We start from the raw sequence: 13,702 nt of genomic DNA, 5'->3' as shown, positions 1-13,702 counted from the left end.
CTCATGAGCAATGGTGGCGTCACTCACCTGTCCCACAATGCCTTCCTTCTCATCGTCAGGGAAGAGCGCCGGCACCATCCCCGAGGTCAGCATGTTGTTGATGAGCTCCAGGAAGCTTTCCTGGGCCACGTGCTGATCAGTGAAGAGGAAGACGGTGCGCTTCTGCTCGATGCCCAGCTTGTTGTACAACACCTTCAGGTCGTCACGGAAGTTGCTCTCATCGTAGCCCCGGCTGAGCTGGATCTCAAAGACCTCACAGCCGGCGGCAAAGGAAGCTAGACGGGTCAGGCTCTGCTTGCCGCTGCCACCTAGGAGGAGGGTCGGGGGTTCAAAAAAGAAGTCAGCTGCTGCATTCCTGACCTACTGGTTAAGTGCTTGATTCACTTTCTTCTCATCAATACTAAACACAACTGAGGGTTTGAATCCTCCTGGATGCATACACCTTAGGAAAGAGCACTTGCTCCTACTAAACTTGATGAAGACAGGGATTGACACCAAATTTGTGGCAGAGATGTTGAAGGTATCCAGGACGTTTCTTTCCCCAAATCATAAGCAACTAGAGTTGTTTGGACAAATTTTGAGAAAGCCCTCTTCAACATGTAACATGGTAACAACAAGGGACTCACCTACACCCACCAAGAGGGCGTGACCTCTGTCCATACGGATGACCCTGTGAATCCGGGTCAAGTGATCCAAGGCGTCCTCAAACAGAACCAGGTTCATGGGAGTCTTGTTATCATTGTACTCCTCCAGGATCTAGACAAAGACAAGATGGTGACAAAGACAAGATGGTGACAAAGATAAGATGGTGACAAATATAAGATGGTGACAAAGATAAGATGGTGACTAAGACAAGATGGTGACTAAGACAAGATGGTGACTAAGACAAGATGGTGACAAAGACAAGATGGTGACAAAGACAAGATGGTGACAAAGACAAGATGGTGACAAAGACAAGATGGTGACAAAGATAAGATGGTGACAAAGACAAGATGGTGACAAAGACAAGATGGTGACAAAGACAAGATGGTGACAAAGACAAGATGGTGACAAACAGGCTGTGCTTGTAGACATTCAGGTGGAAAATCTAGCATTTTTGGTGTACGTGTCTGAGGAGATAAGGTAATTTGACACATAGGTTTGTTGAGGCATCTTCAGTCTATTCAAGCTTTATTCAAGATATCAATGAGGGGAGAAAGTTTCAAGACTGCCGTAGTTAAAACCAGGATCACTAGGTGCAAATGAACCACGACTGGAAACCTTTACAGTGAAAAATCATGTTCTCCACACACCACCAACAAAGTTTTTCTATGGCACTGAGAAACAGAATAAAATGATTTTCTGAATTTCTTTTGTCAATTTTCATTTACCTTCTTCCAATCTCGGCTTCAATTGATTGAGAGACGAAGGCAAAAATGACTTGAAAAAATCCTGTCCATACCTCTTGGAAAAGAGCCTTGGCAGCGTCATAGTCCTGTATATCTTCATAGAGTCTAGCTTCGCCTTCATCCAGTGCTGTGCGATAATCTCCAAACAGTAACGGATCCCGGACGGCGTTCTCCACATGGTCTTTGAAATGCTCCTCGATGACCGATTTCATGTGACCCTGTTGGAAGAAACAGGTAACATTCATTGAGCCTGATTAACTCTGAAATATTAACACCTTTACTGATCTGAACTAACACACTGATGCTGTTTATCAATCAGATTTTTTTTTTCTAAGATCGTGCAAGTACTGACGGAGTATACCTCCACAAGTGATTTATCCTCCTTTGTGGTGAGCCTGTCATAGAACACTCGCAGGCACTCGTTACGCCAAACGCGTACGAACTGCGAGACATTGGTGAAGCGGTCGGGCGTGGTCTGCAGCAACCCCTGCGCCACCCGCGACAGGTCCCGCAGGTTGAAGATGTAGTGGAACTTGGACGGCGTTGGCGGGAGGTCGTTGACGATGATCTTGTAGAGGTCCAGAGTGCCCTGGGTGATCTTGTCGGCCGCCCGATGGATGCTGTCGTCAAAGGACTGCAGGTGGCCGGCCAGGATGGAGGCGTAGATGTGCTTGAGGGAGGCGTCCGAGGGGAAGGTGATGTTGAAAGTGCAGAAGAGAGAGATGAACCGGGGGTCAACCTCGTTACGACCTCCACCAGCCTGATTGAGAATTAAGATGAATAAATCATTAATGCTTGAGTATAAAACTCTACGAAACTATGAAAGTCTACCAAAACAGTTTACTGATTAGCTCAACGAAAATGGTATTAAGGTAAACCAACAAAAAAGTGAAGCCAACCTCTCCATTGATTCACTGGTATAAATAATAAACTTCACGCTCAGTGTGTCTCAGGATTGTTTACGAACCTTTCCCATAGCAGCAATGAACCCGATATCTCTGATGTACTTCAAGATCAGGTCCTTGCCTCGGTCATACATCCCGCCTCGCTCCAGAAGCAGCTTCAGTAAAGCAATGGGCTGCTGGGTGCCGTACACGTCAACCTGTGGGGAACAGACTACTGTTAGGAACCTTCTTATTACAACTGTATTCTTTTTTTGAAGAATACGCTGATGTGGTTGATAAGAAGAAAATGCGAAATGCCTGGATGTTTTTTGACTGAAGTAGGGCAAGTGCTTTCTTCAATGAAGGCATTAAATCATTTTACTACCCTTTAATTCTGTCAGGATTTTCGCTACAAACTGGAATTCTCCAAAATCATCCATCCTACAGGAAGACAACAGCAGCATTCTTTGTTGTTCGACTTTCGAGGGGCTTCAAGCGCCACGTAAAGTAACAGTGGCTTGGCTCTACATTCCTAAATCCTACAAAATCCTACAAAAACTTATAGATTTTGAAGGATTTAGGGGTGTCAAAACCAATCCATGTGGCGAGTTCTCACCTGGGGCATGTTCATGTCGTCCATGAAGACCAGCAGGCGTCTGCCGGGAGGAGGGCCGTATGTGTCCTTGGTTCGCTTCTCAACGTTGGCTTCCAGATTCCGCTGGACGTCCATGGAGGTGGTACGTGAGGAAAAGTTGATGTTCAAAATCAACTGGCAAAGGAACAACATAAAAAAGAGTCAGGTCAATGATGAATTCAGGTACTAAGAAATTTTAAGCTATCACATCTTGATACTTGGGAAGCTGGATATTTGATTCTTTAACCTTAGGGACGGCGACCATTTAGACCCGGTTTGAAAAGGGCCCCCCGGTAGCCCACCCGGTATAATGCCTGCCCGGTATTCAGCCTACTCCAGGCCGGTATCAGGCCTGTCTGCACATTGGCATTTCAAAGTCCCTGATGAAAGGCTTCCCCCACCATGCTAGCACAGATGAATGGGGGTCTAAGCGGATTAGTGTAAACATTGTATAGAGCTGAAGGATTAAAAACCATAAGCAGGTTCCTTCTGGGATAGATTACATGTACCAGTACTTGCAAACAATGGACCCCAGGATGAAGAAGTTCGAGATCAACAACCAGTCCAGCATCCCAGGCCGGTAGCCAGGCCGGTATGAAAGGGGTTTTTGCAACCGGGCGAGCTTACCGGGGGGCCCTTTTCAAACCAGGTCTAAATGGTCGCCGGCCCTTAGTAGAACCCTTAAAATTAAATCAATTATCTCCACAAGTCTGAAAGTCTTCTGCCTTGGGCCTCATTTCCAACAACAGCAAGAAAAGGAAACCCTGTTCATCAATGTGAGAGCTAACCAAGAATAAGCTCAATACCAGTGACTGTCCGAACAATACCAGAGTAACTTCCAAATGCAACTTAAGTGATCCCATTAGCAACTTACATTACTCTCCTGGTCAATGTTCCTCAGGAAGTCCTGAATGGTGGCTGTCTTGGATGTGCCCGTGTCGCCAACAAACAGTATGGGCTGCTTGGTGTGAACCATGAGCTCTAGCAGCCAGGTGTTGCGCACTGTGTCCAAGGTGGGTACCAGGATCTCGTAGAACTTGCGCTCGGGGTCATGGACGTACTTGGGTACCAGCCTAGACCAGGGGATCCACTGAGGTGGACGGAGAGGGGTAGATGGGACGAATCCAAGACAAGTTTCACAAGAATGTTCTTGCAATCCTGTTTGGATCACAATACTTTTGTCTAAAATGAAATCACATGTATTACCAAAAAAAAACTACATCGGTGTGATGAATTTGGCCTGTTTCAGTGAATACTGTGGAACCATTCTTAAAATGGGTTCCAAAATGCTTGAAGGTGTCACCAAGCACAAAATGGTGGTAAGCACCACTTGCTCAGGCCAAGTTTGACCAGCGACCATTTGCCAATCACTGGTTGATTTTGACTGGTAACGTGTGTGCGATATGTAGGGCGGGTACTAAGCAAATGAAATTGAAAACATGGCTAACAGTACACGGTTTTTGACCGAAGTTGGCCTCAGCAAAAGTGGACTGAAATATGCTTAGCCACAACACCTGCTAAGCAATCTTTCCTGCCAGGCAGCCTTCAAAGTCTCTAAGCCAAACAACCTTCCGCTTACCTTCTTCTTATCCTGATCAAAGTAATACTCGTAGATGGAATCCAGCTGTCCAGGCAGTTCCCCAGGGCCTGCGTCCGTCCCCTCGTCCGAGACTGTGGACATGGACGCCGTGGCTTTGATGAAGCTGTCAAACTTGACCTGGCTCTCCTCGATCAGAGAACCGCCCAGGGACCAGTACAGCGCCTGGATGAAGATGGACTCCAGGACCTCGTACTCTTGCTCCTTGGTGATGAGGGCGTCCAACATCTTGGTTAGCTGGGTCACCTATTGACATTCAATCCAAACAGAAAGATTGTTGTTCATACTCTCCATGCATCGGCAACCATCCAGCATTTCTCGGCCAGCACCATGCCACATAGTCAGGCACTGTTCCCGATGACAACTAGGGCATACTGATCGGAACGTGGATTCTGAAAATCTCAGGTTCGTATCATAACCACTCTTCCCCTTAAGAGAGATTGCTTCTACATGGTGTCACTACAAACAAACCCATCATTTACACTTAGAAATAAACACAAAAACTGCTTAGAAATAAATGGCATCTTGGCTAACAAATCCTTGAGAAGATCTTGAAAGATTTCAAAATGGGTCCTTTTTCACTGAAAATTAATAACGAGGAGTTCTGAAGCTGTCCTCCAAAGGTTTCAACCCCCCCAATTTTTTTTTTTAAATTTCACGATTAAGCAAAATCAGTCAAACTTTAGAAGGAAACGTTAAGAAGAATTTTTTTTCAGCCAGTTGAAACAGACTTCAGACAGGACAGTGTGAAACTTCCGTTTGGCTAACTGTACTTCAGAGTAGCTTCCCAACTCCTTCCAAGAAAATATCTGTAACTTTGGCTTGATACACAAGAGTGCTTGAGCCTTGTGTTGCTAGTGGTAAACAACGACAGAACAATCCGCCAAAATGCGACAAATCGGCTGCCCACCATGTTGAGGTTGGTCAGTGGGATGATCATCTTCAGCTTGTCTCCTGGCTTGCCGTCCAAGATCCCCTCCAGGATCAGATCGATGGCTCCAGGGACGTACTTGTTGAAGAGCCTCATCAGTTCCTCCTGCTCCTGCTTGGAGGGGCGGGCGTTGATCCATTTCTGCCAGAAGGGCAGGTAGCCCAGGTTCTTGGGGTCCACGAAGACCATGCCGCAGCGGGAAACGGTGGCTGGCGAGGCATACTGAAGATCGGACACCTGCAAAAAATGATCCATTGATTACAAGTGTATTCTGACAAAAAAATTGTTATACGTGTCAATCTGTTCTTTTCTGCATTTTAATTAACTTCTGTGCAGCCCGTTATCGGCACTACGAGACTCTTGTGACAAAACTGCAATGACCCAATTATTTTGGCTACGGCTAGCTGTAACATGTGGGCCTATGAAAGCAACTGGCTGTAACCGTGTAATTCAGACGGATTCAGAAGGATACAAGACAACTTCCCAGCCCAATGTACGCCAGACTAAGAGCATTATTATTTGTGAGTTTTACTGTCTCTCGACTCATTTACCCATCTTGAAGGACAACAGCACAACCCTGCTGGAACAGGCTTCTCTACCCAGCAGACTAATTTAAGTCTTGGGAGACTTGACCAGCAGACTAATTCAAGTCTTGGGAGGCTTGACCAGCAGACTAATTCAAGTCTTGGGAGACTTGACTAGCAGACTAATTCAAGTCTTGGGAGACTTGACCAGCAGACTAATTCAAGTCTTGGGAGGCTTGACTAGCAGACTAATTCAAGTCTTGGGAGACTTGACTAGCAGACTTATTCAAGTCTTGGGAGACTTGACCAGCAGACTAATTCAAGTCTTGGGAGACTTGACTAGCAGACTGATTCAAGTCTTGGGAGACTTGACCAGCAGACTAATTCAAGTCTTGGGAGGCTTGACTAGCAGACTAATTCAAGTCTTGGGAGACTTGACAAGCAGACCAATTCAAGTCTTGGGAGGCTTGACTAGCAGACTAATTCAAGTCTTGGGAGACTTGACTAGCAGACTAATTCAAGTCTTGGGAGACTTGACTAGCAGACTAATTCAAGTCTTGGGAGGCTTGACTAGCAGACTAATTCAAGTCTTGGGAGACTTGACTAGCAGACTAATTCAAGTCTTGGGAGGCTTGACTAGCAGACTAATTCAAGTCTTGGGAGACTTGACCAGCAGACTAATTCAAGTCTTGGGAGACTTGACCAGCAGACTAATTCAAGTCTTGGGAGACTTGACTAGCAGACTAATTCAAGTCTTGGGAGACTTGACCAGCAGACTAATTCAAGTCTTGGGAGGCTTGACCAGCAGACTAATTCAAGTCTTGGGAGACTTGACCAGCAGACTAATTCAAGTCTTGGGAGACTTGACCAGCAGACTAATTCAAGTCTTGGGAGGCTTGACCAGCAGACTAATTCAAGTCTTGGGAGACTTGACTAGCAGACTAATTCAAGTCTTGGGAGGCTTGACTAGCAGACTAATTCAAGTCTTGGGAGGCTTGACTAGCAGACTAATTCAAGTCTTGGGAGACTTGACCAGCAGACTAATTCTAAGTCAAGTTTTAGAAGTCTGTGACTCAAGTCATACTCAAATCATAAGTTGTATTTTGACAAAGCACCCATCCCCAGGCTTCCAGATCTCTGTCCCCTAGATCCCTACTTCAAAGAGCAGACCATATAGCTTCTGCAACCTGGTTCTCTCAATGTAAAACCGAGTCAGATTTCAGGAAGCCAGTGATCAAAGCGACAATTTTTATTTTGATACGTGAACCCATTCCGAGGTATCCAGGAAGCAATCTCTGGACTCTACCTCAAAGAGCAGAGCACAGTGCTTCTGCAGCCTGATTCTCTCCCCATTAGCCAGAGTCAGCAGTCGGTTGTCGTCCATGACAGAGTTCATGTTCTCCACCCACAGCGCGTCCACGTCTCCGTCAAAGACAATGTATTTCCTCTCGTTCTTGTCGGTGGGCCGGTTGATCTCCCGGAAGATGTTGGAGAGGAGTCCGTCGGTCCAGTCCCGAGTGTTTGGGTCCAGGATGCCATAGAGCTCGATGACGCTCATGGCCTTGGGGTTCATGATGTACAGCTTGGTGTGAATACCGAGCCTGTTGGATGAGAGATCAATTTGTAAAGGGGGTATTATGAACAATCGGGGGCAGATTTCAGGCAAGATCACCATGAACAGATTTCAAAATTTCAATTTTGAAAGGTTCCTCTGTAAAGGTACATTATGGTTACAATGTCAAGCTATGATTAAATGAAGCAGTCAGAGGTTTTTTTCGGGGGGGGGTTAAACATCTTTTTTCAAAGCAGGTAAAGATTCAAAATCATTCTCTCTCTGATTGGCTGAATTTAAAGACAGAAGTACAGAAGTAAGAACAACCAGATAACCAGCCATATTATGAGGTGCATACATTAAGTGACCAATTCACGGCTAATTTTTGCTAAGCAAAAATACATCAGCCATATTTGCTGCTGAGGACCTTCTCGACAAGCAGCTGAAGCAAGAAAAAGGAAGCATGTAGGAAACTGATTGATGGTTCATTGAACGTTTGGGAAATCCCGTGAGATATAACATCTTGTACTAGTTCTATCACCAAAGGAGATACTCCAAACCATTTTCTGAAGCCCTTCTCATGTTATGAACCAAACAGAAGGACTAAAGCTTACTTCGTCTGTGCCTGGGCGAGTGCGTTGATGACGACGCTCTTACCACCTCCAGTTGGTCCAACAACCATAGTGGTGTGTCTGGTCAACATGGTCTCGTACATCTGAACCACTTTGTCAACCTAGGAATAGACCCAAACAAAATCAAGTGAGCAAACCTTGATGGATAATGCCACCGAAGGGGACACTGGTGTTCATCGGGACGAGATGAGCTCTGTCAAAACCAGACACTTCTTGGTAGCAGGTCAAGAACAAGTTTTGGATGTTTATTATGAAAAACATCTTTTCCTTTTCTGTGTGATCAATTATATTTTTTTGCCACACGCCACCAAACTGCAAGGTGTATACCTGGTGATCCAGCATGATGTAATTCTGGTCTGCTAAGGCTGCCTCCACGGCATCGTTGAAGTTGGGGTACCGGACTCGAGGGCAATCCAGGCCGGGGAAGAGATCGGAAATCAGACCCAGGAACAAGGGAACGTCCTCGAAGACGAACTTGGGCAGGTTCATGTCGCGAAGGGCCCTCATCAATACAACATCCTAGAAATTAGAAGCAGAAAACAAGATGAGGGTTAAGAGTGTCTTGAAACACAGACGTCTAAGGTTCAAACCCCATTTCAGTAAATTTTCTTTGATCTGGATAAATGATTTTGATATGAAAAAATATTTTCAAGATGTATTTTTTTTTTATATAATTGACATCTCCCCAACGCAAAAATACATCTTGAAAATAGTTCGCGGTACCCGCTGCTTCATTTGACTCGGACCGGCCAGCCAACCCCGGCAAGCTCGGTGGTCGAGTGGTTAAGACATCTGCACTAGTAAGCAGGAGGTCGTGGGTTCGAGTCCCACCCGAGTAAGCTTGTGAGGTTTTTTCGCAAGCTCTCGGACAAGCACTGAGCATACAGTGTTTATTAATATACGTTGGGTAAGGGCAAACCCGTTATATATAATATGAAAAAATAATTGAATAATTTGCTAACTGTGGCAAACCAATGCAACATCCTAGAATTTAGCAATTGGAAAAAAGCAACGGAAAAGATAAGTTGCATCTTGCAACTCAGCAGTCCAAGGTTCAAAACCCACTTCAGTGAGTTTTCTTTGTTTATGTTGAATTATTGAGTTACCTCTGCCAAGTCGGGTGATCCTCTCTTGAGCTCGCCAGCCATGACCAAGACTGACTTGAGAGCACGAAGGCCAAAGTCATAGTGGTACTGCTTGGACAACTGCTCCTTGGCCAGCTTATACAGGACAGTCATCTTCTTAGCTAGAACCTAGACAAGAACATCAGTCAAGATACAAATAAATTTAATAGTACTTCAGCAGGGTTTTTAAAACAACCTTTTGGCTTTGGAGAAACTTAGATTTGCCAACTTAGCACCATTACTCGTGAGTTCTTCCAAGACACTTCTAAAATTTCCTAGGATGATAACAGACGATAATGCTTGGGATGACTTCAATGACTGTACCTTGGCCATGATGAATCCCTCGGAGAACAGCATGATCTCACAGATCTGTCCCAGATCGGGAACGATGACGACCACGGGTCTGAACAGTGCCTTGACACTCTCCGGCAGCTCGGTCCGGCCTGCGTAGCCAGGATTCATGGTGATGAAGATACCCATGCGATTGTCCATGGTGATTTCATTACCCTCAAACTGGAAAGACAAAAATCTTGTGAGTACTTACAGCCAATAAACAAGTTTGGTTTGAGCTCTTTTATGAAGTAGTAATCAATGTTGAAGTCAAGTCCATCATTAGTCCTTTCATAAAGCCGGTCACAAGTCTGGTCGCCAGACCAGTCTTAGGTAGCTGGGTGAACAATGACAAAGGAATGATTGTGTCACAGTTCAATAACTTATGACTTGGTTTAAGACTGCATGACTCATGAAGGATTTGTGGACCCCACTACATCACTGATTGTAATAAAGGTCATCTGACTATAAGCCCTAAAATTATAACTTTAAATTTCTAACAAGAGCTGTGATTAGCACACTGAAGTATTCCTTAAACAGAACCCGATAGTATGATACAGTGGGTTTCACATTCGTCAACTAACAAGTGACACCACCACATTCAGTGGTCCAGTGGCCAGGACGTCTGCTCAAGAAGACAGAATTCTAAAGGTTTAAGTCCAGACCAAGTAAGTCAGTCAGTTGTTTTTCTCACAAGGAAGAATCAAAATGCAGACCTTACAATACTTTGTCAGCAAATACAAAATTCTGTGTTTTAATACAAGGATTTATTTTCTTCACCTGGAATTTCTTGAGGTTGTGGATGAGGGCATTTCTGATGGTCTGAATCTGGGACGAAATCACGGAGAGCACGGACACGTCGATACGGTTGAACTCGTCGAAGCATCCCCAGGCACCGCACTGAGCCAGGCCGGAGAAGATCTTACCCACAGCCTGAGGAGATAAAGATGATGCATTGGGATGAATGGATGTTAAACGAGAGCTGCCAAGATGAACACCTTGATTGATCAACGCTCCTTCAGGTGAAATCTCATCAAAAAAGTGTTGCAATAATTATAAGTGAATACACTAAGTGACACAACCCAACAAAATGAGCCGCAAGTTGCCAAAATCTTATTTGAATTATAAACCTGGTACAATAAAAACTATAAGAACTCTTAACATTTTCACACTTGCAATGTGAACAGCTACTGGGACGTCAAACCAAGAGGTGATTTTTATCAAAGTGAGGAGTTGAGTTTATTCTACTTCATGCAAAAAAACTAGAAAGATACAAATTGTGCTTAAGATTCATTTTGTGGGATTCAATCACATTTACATATTCAGGACTTTTTACATCATCGGCAGAAAAAGCCAAGCATACTGCATTTTCACTCAGGTCTGGTAAATAACAGTAAAGTGCCCTCAACAGTTCAGGCAAATACAGGTCGTATAATTATTTCACAACTAGCACAATGCTTCTCCCATAACTGGAGGCAAGTCATACACACGCCTTCTCACTCAGCTCTGCCCTCAACAGTTCAGGCACACAGAGGGTGTACAGCGATGTCAGGACGGTCACAGGACAATTCTTTTGAATAACTAACACAATACCTCTACCGTACCGGGGGGGGCAGACCTACAAGAGGGAGCAGTCACACAGCGCCCTCAATTGTTCATGCGAAGAGACAATACAAACCGCCCACCTTGTAGTCCATTCCTTCCCCACAGTTGGTGACCACACACAGCAAGCCCAGGGCCTTGGCCAGATCTTTGGTGGTCTCCGTCTTACCAGTGCCTGCTGGTCCGGCTGGTGCCCCGCCTAGCTGCATAGACAATGCCTGCCAATCAAAAGAACAAAGCTTTCAATGGAACCAAGAACTTCAACTGTGAAAATGCAAATTACTGCTGTGAATGGAGGATACTCCGCCACTAACTACTTCTGCCAGATATCCACAGCCATGTCTGAACTATCTAGCTATAGCTAAAAGCAACACACTTGTCAATGGGAAATGGTTGCAGCTGCTAGGGTAGTGACTTCCATAGGGGCACGTGTCATTGTAAGCCACAGCTGCAACTTCTAGCAGCAGCCGAAGGTGAGTTCCTGTCAATCAATGGCACATGACCATTGTGCACATTCAGCCGAAAATCAGTCATGCACACTCAACACCACTCTAGCCACACTATGTGTCCTTTCTCAGCCTCCTTCTTCAGTTTCACTACATTTATGTCAATTTTTGACCAGCACATGTCATTCTAATTTTAAAAATCCTCACCATACCTGTGTCAGGGTCAAGTAGATTCTGTCGGTCAGCGGAGTGATCACCAGTCGCCCGTTCAGTCCCATGTATTCGTATCCATAGCCAAATGTTCCCGTGCACTGTCGGACGTTCAGCTCGTCTGGTTCCCTGTCCCAGTAGAACCGTAGCTGGCTCTCCCATTCAAACTCCTTGGCATCCAAGATGCTGCACACAACAAAAGTGTAGACTGGTCCTTGACCCAGTGTCTCAGTTTTGTCATATATTAAACCTTTCTATTCAAAAGAAAACCACATCTGTGTAAAGGATCGTCTGTTGAAATCATATTTACCTATCTCTAACAAAGCCGTCGATGATATCTCTGGCATGCACATCAATGATGAGAACGGTGTTGTACTTCTTACGATCATTGTTAGACAAGGGTGATCGCACCTACAGAGGGTCAGAGAGGTGAAAAGCAGAGGCCAACTGAATCACACAAACATGAGAAATGAGATGATGACATGTCAATGAGTACGTGTCAATTTTACACAATATTATCAGTAGACTCCATGAAGCATAGTAGATGAGGGATCTGCAATATTATTAAAGTAAAAGGTTCTAGGTTCAAGGCCCTCTCAAAAGAATTTACATATTAAAAATGTTTTTTACAATTTCAAAGTCATCACAGGCAATGCTTTGCATGCCAAACATTTCAATAAACTTTGCTTTTTAAGTTTGAAATGTCCAATCATGACTCATGCCGCATGTTACTCAATCTAACAAACTGAGTCATGAGCCAACCGAGCAACTTCTAAGTGAAAGGCCTTTTAGGAGAATCTTGCACTGTGCAAATTGGGAGGAGCCCTCTACATTTTTATTTATGTAAAGTCCAGTTTCATCAAGATGTCAAAATGGGTAATACTCCAAAACAAAGAACTCTTGGTTCTTTCTTGTGCAAACTAAGAAGAATTACCACAAGGGGGATCTTGTGGGATCCCGTCACGTCGAGAATAAACCATGGGAACATGGTAGTTTGAGTCCAAGATTAAACTATGCCCATCAGCTAACAAGCTACAATTTCATAGACTTGCTTAAGTACAAAATTTGCTTAAGCATGAAAAAAACCTTGCTTGACAAATCACGTTTCCAGCCAAAACTCTGTGTGATGTATATTGTTTTGGAATGGTATTCACCTGTCTTTTGGTTAGCATGACGATCACATCGATTTTGAGCTGGTAATCTATGTTTTGTAAGCGAGGTTCCTTTGCACTCCAGCAAATTTTGCACTTAAGCAGCTCTATGAAATTGGCCCCTGGGTCTAGCAACGCCGTACCTGCACCACCAGGTCGTTGATCTGTTGATGCATCTTCTTGGCATATTTCTTCATGGCCGTCTTGTCTCCTAGCTTGACCACCTTGTTGAAGACATCCTCCACCTCCCAGGTCCACCAGACCTGGTTGGTGGCCAGTACCACCATGCCTTGAAACTTGTACATCCAATTCACCCTGCACAAACAAAACATCATTAAGGATAGTCCAGTTTCCAATGCACCTACGCACCACAAAACATTATTAAGGATAGTCTAGTTTCCAATGCACCTACGCACCACAAAACATCATTGAGAATAGTCTAGTTTCCAATGCACCTACGCACCACAAAACATCATTAAGGATAGTCTAGTTTCCAATGCACCTACGCACCACAAAACATCATTAAGAACAGTCTAGTTTCCAATGCACCTACACACCACAAAACATCATTAAGAATAGTCTAGTTTCCAATGCACCTACACACCACAAAACATCATTAAGGATAGTCCAGTCTTCTTATGCCTGTTATGTCTTTCCAAGATCAAGGAACTGTATCTCAAAGTTACACAGATTCCTA

At 44.5% G+C, this 13,702-nt stretch overlaps 1 protein-coding gene across 1 annotated transcript in view; it reads right to left on the bottom strand.

The window, feature by feature from the left end:
- The window catches only part of LOC110976928 (dynein axonemal heavy chain 10-like), a 65,820-nt gene that overhangs the window by 32,412 nt on the left and 19,706 nt on the right, over nt 1-13,702 (bottom strand). Inside the window, exons 29-47 of the mRNA XM_022230642.2 lie at nt 13,149-13,320; nt 12,165-12,265; nt 11,857-12,040; nt 11,282-11,416; nt 10,377-10,529; nt 9,591-9,779; nt 9,249-9,395; nt 8,470-8,661; nt 8,125-8,243; nt 7,265-7,559; nt 5,414-5,671; nt 4,486-4,749; nt 3,781-3,996; nt 2,889-3,041; nt 2,356-2,490; nt 1,750-2,148; nt 1,442-1,606; nt 627-756; nt 28-308 (exon numbers count right to left, since the gene is read on the bottom strand). Coding sequence (XP_022086334.2) covers nt 28-308; nt 627-756; nt 1,442-1,606; nt 1,750-2,148; nt 2,356-2,490; nt 2,889-3,041; nt 3,781-3,996; nt 4,486-4,749; nt 5,414-5,671; nt 7,265-7,559; nt 8,125-8,243; nt 8,470-8,661; nt 9,249-9,395; nt 9,591-9,779; nt 10,377-10,529; nt 11,282-11,416; nt 11,857-12,040; nt 12,165-12,265; nt 13,149-13,320 — 3,688 coding nt within the window. The remainder of the gene's footprint in view (nt 1-27; nt 309-626; nt 757-1,441; nt 1,607-1,749; nt 2,149-2,355; nt 2,491-2,888; nt 3,042-3,780; nt 3,997-4,485; nt 4,750-5,413; nt 5,672-7,264; nt 7,560-8,124; nt 8,244-8,469; nt 8,662-9,248; nt 9,396-9,590; nt 9,780-10,376; nt 10,530-11,281; nt 11,417-11,856; nt 12,041-12,164; nt 12,266-13,148; nt 13,321-13,702) is intronic.

Source organism: Acanthaster planci, linkage group LG09 (assembly GCF_054643075.1).
Source record: "Acanthaster planci isolate LZ-2023a linkage group LG09, COTS_SCS, whole genome shotgun sequence".
Taxonomy (NCBI): Eukaryota; Metazoa; Echinodermata; class Asteroidea; order Valvatida; family Acanthasteridae; genus Acanthaster; species Acanthaster planci.
Note: the sequence above shows the minus strand (reverse complement) of the source record. Positions and strands in the feature narration are given on the sequence as shown.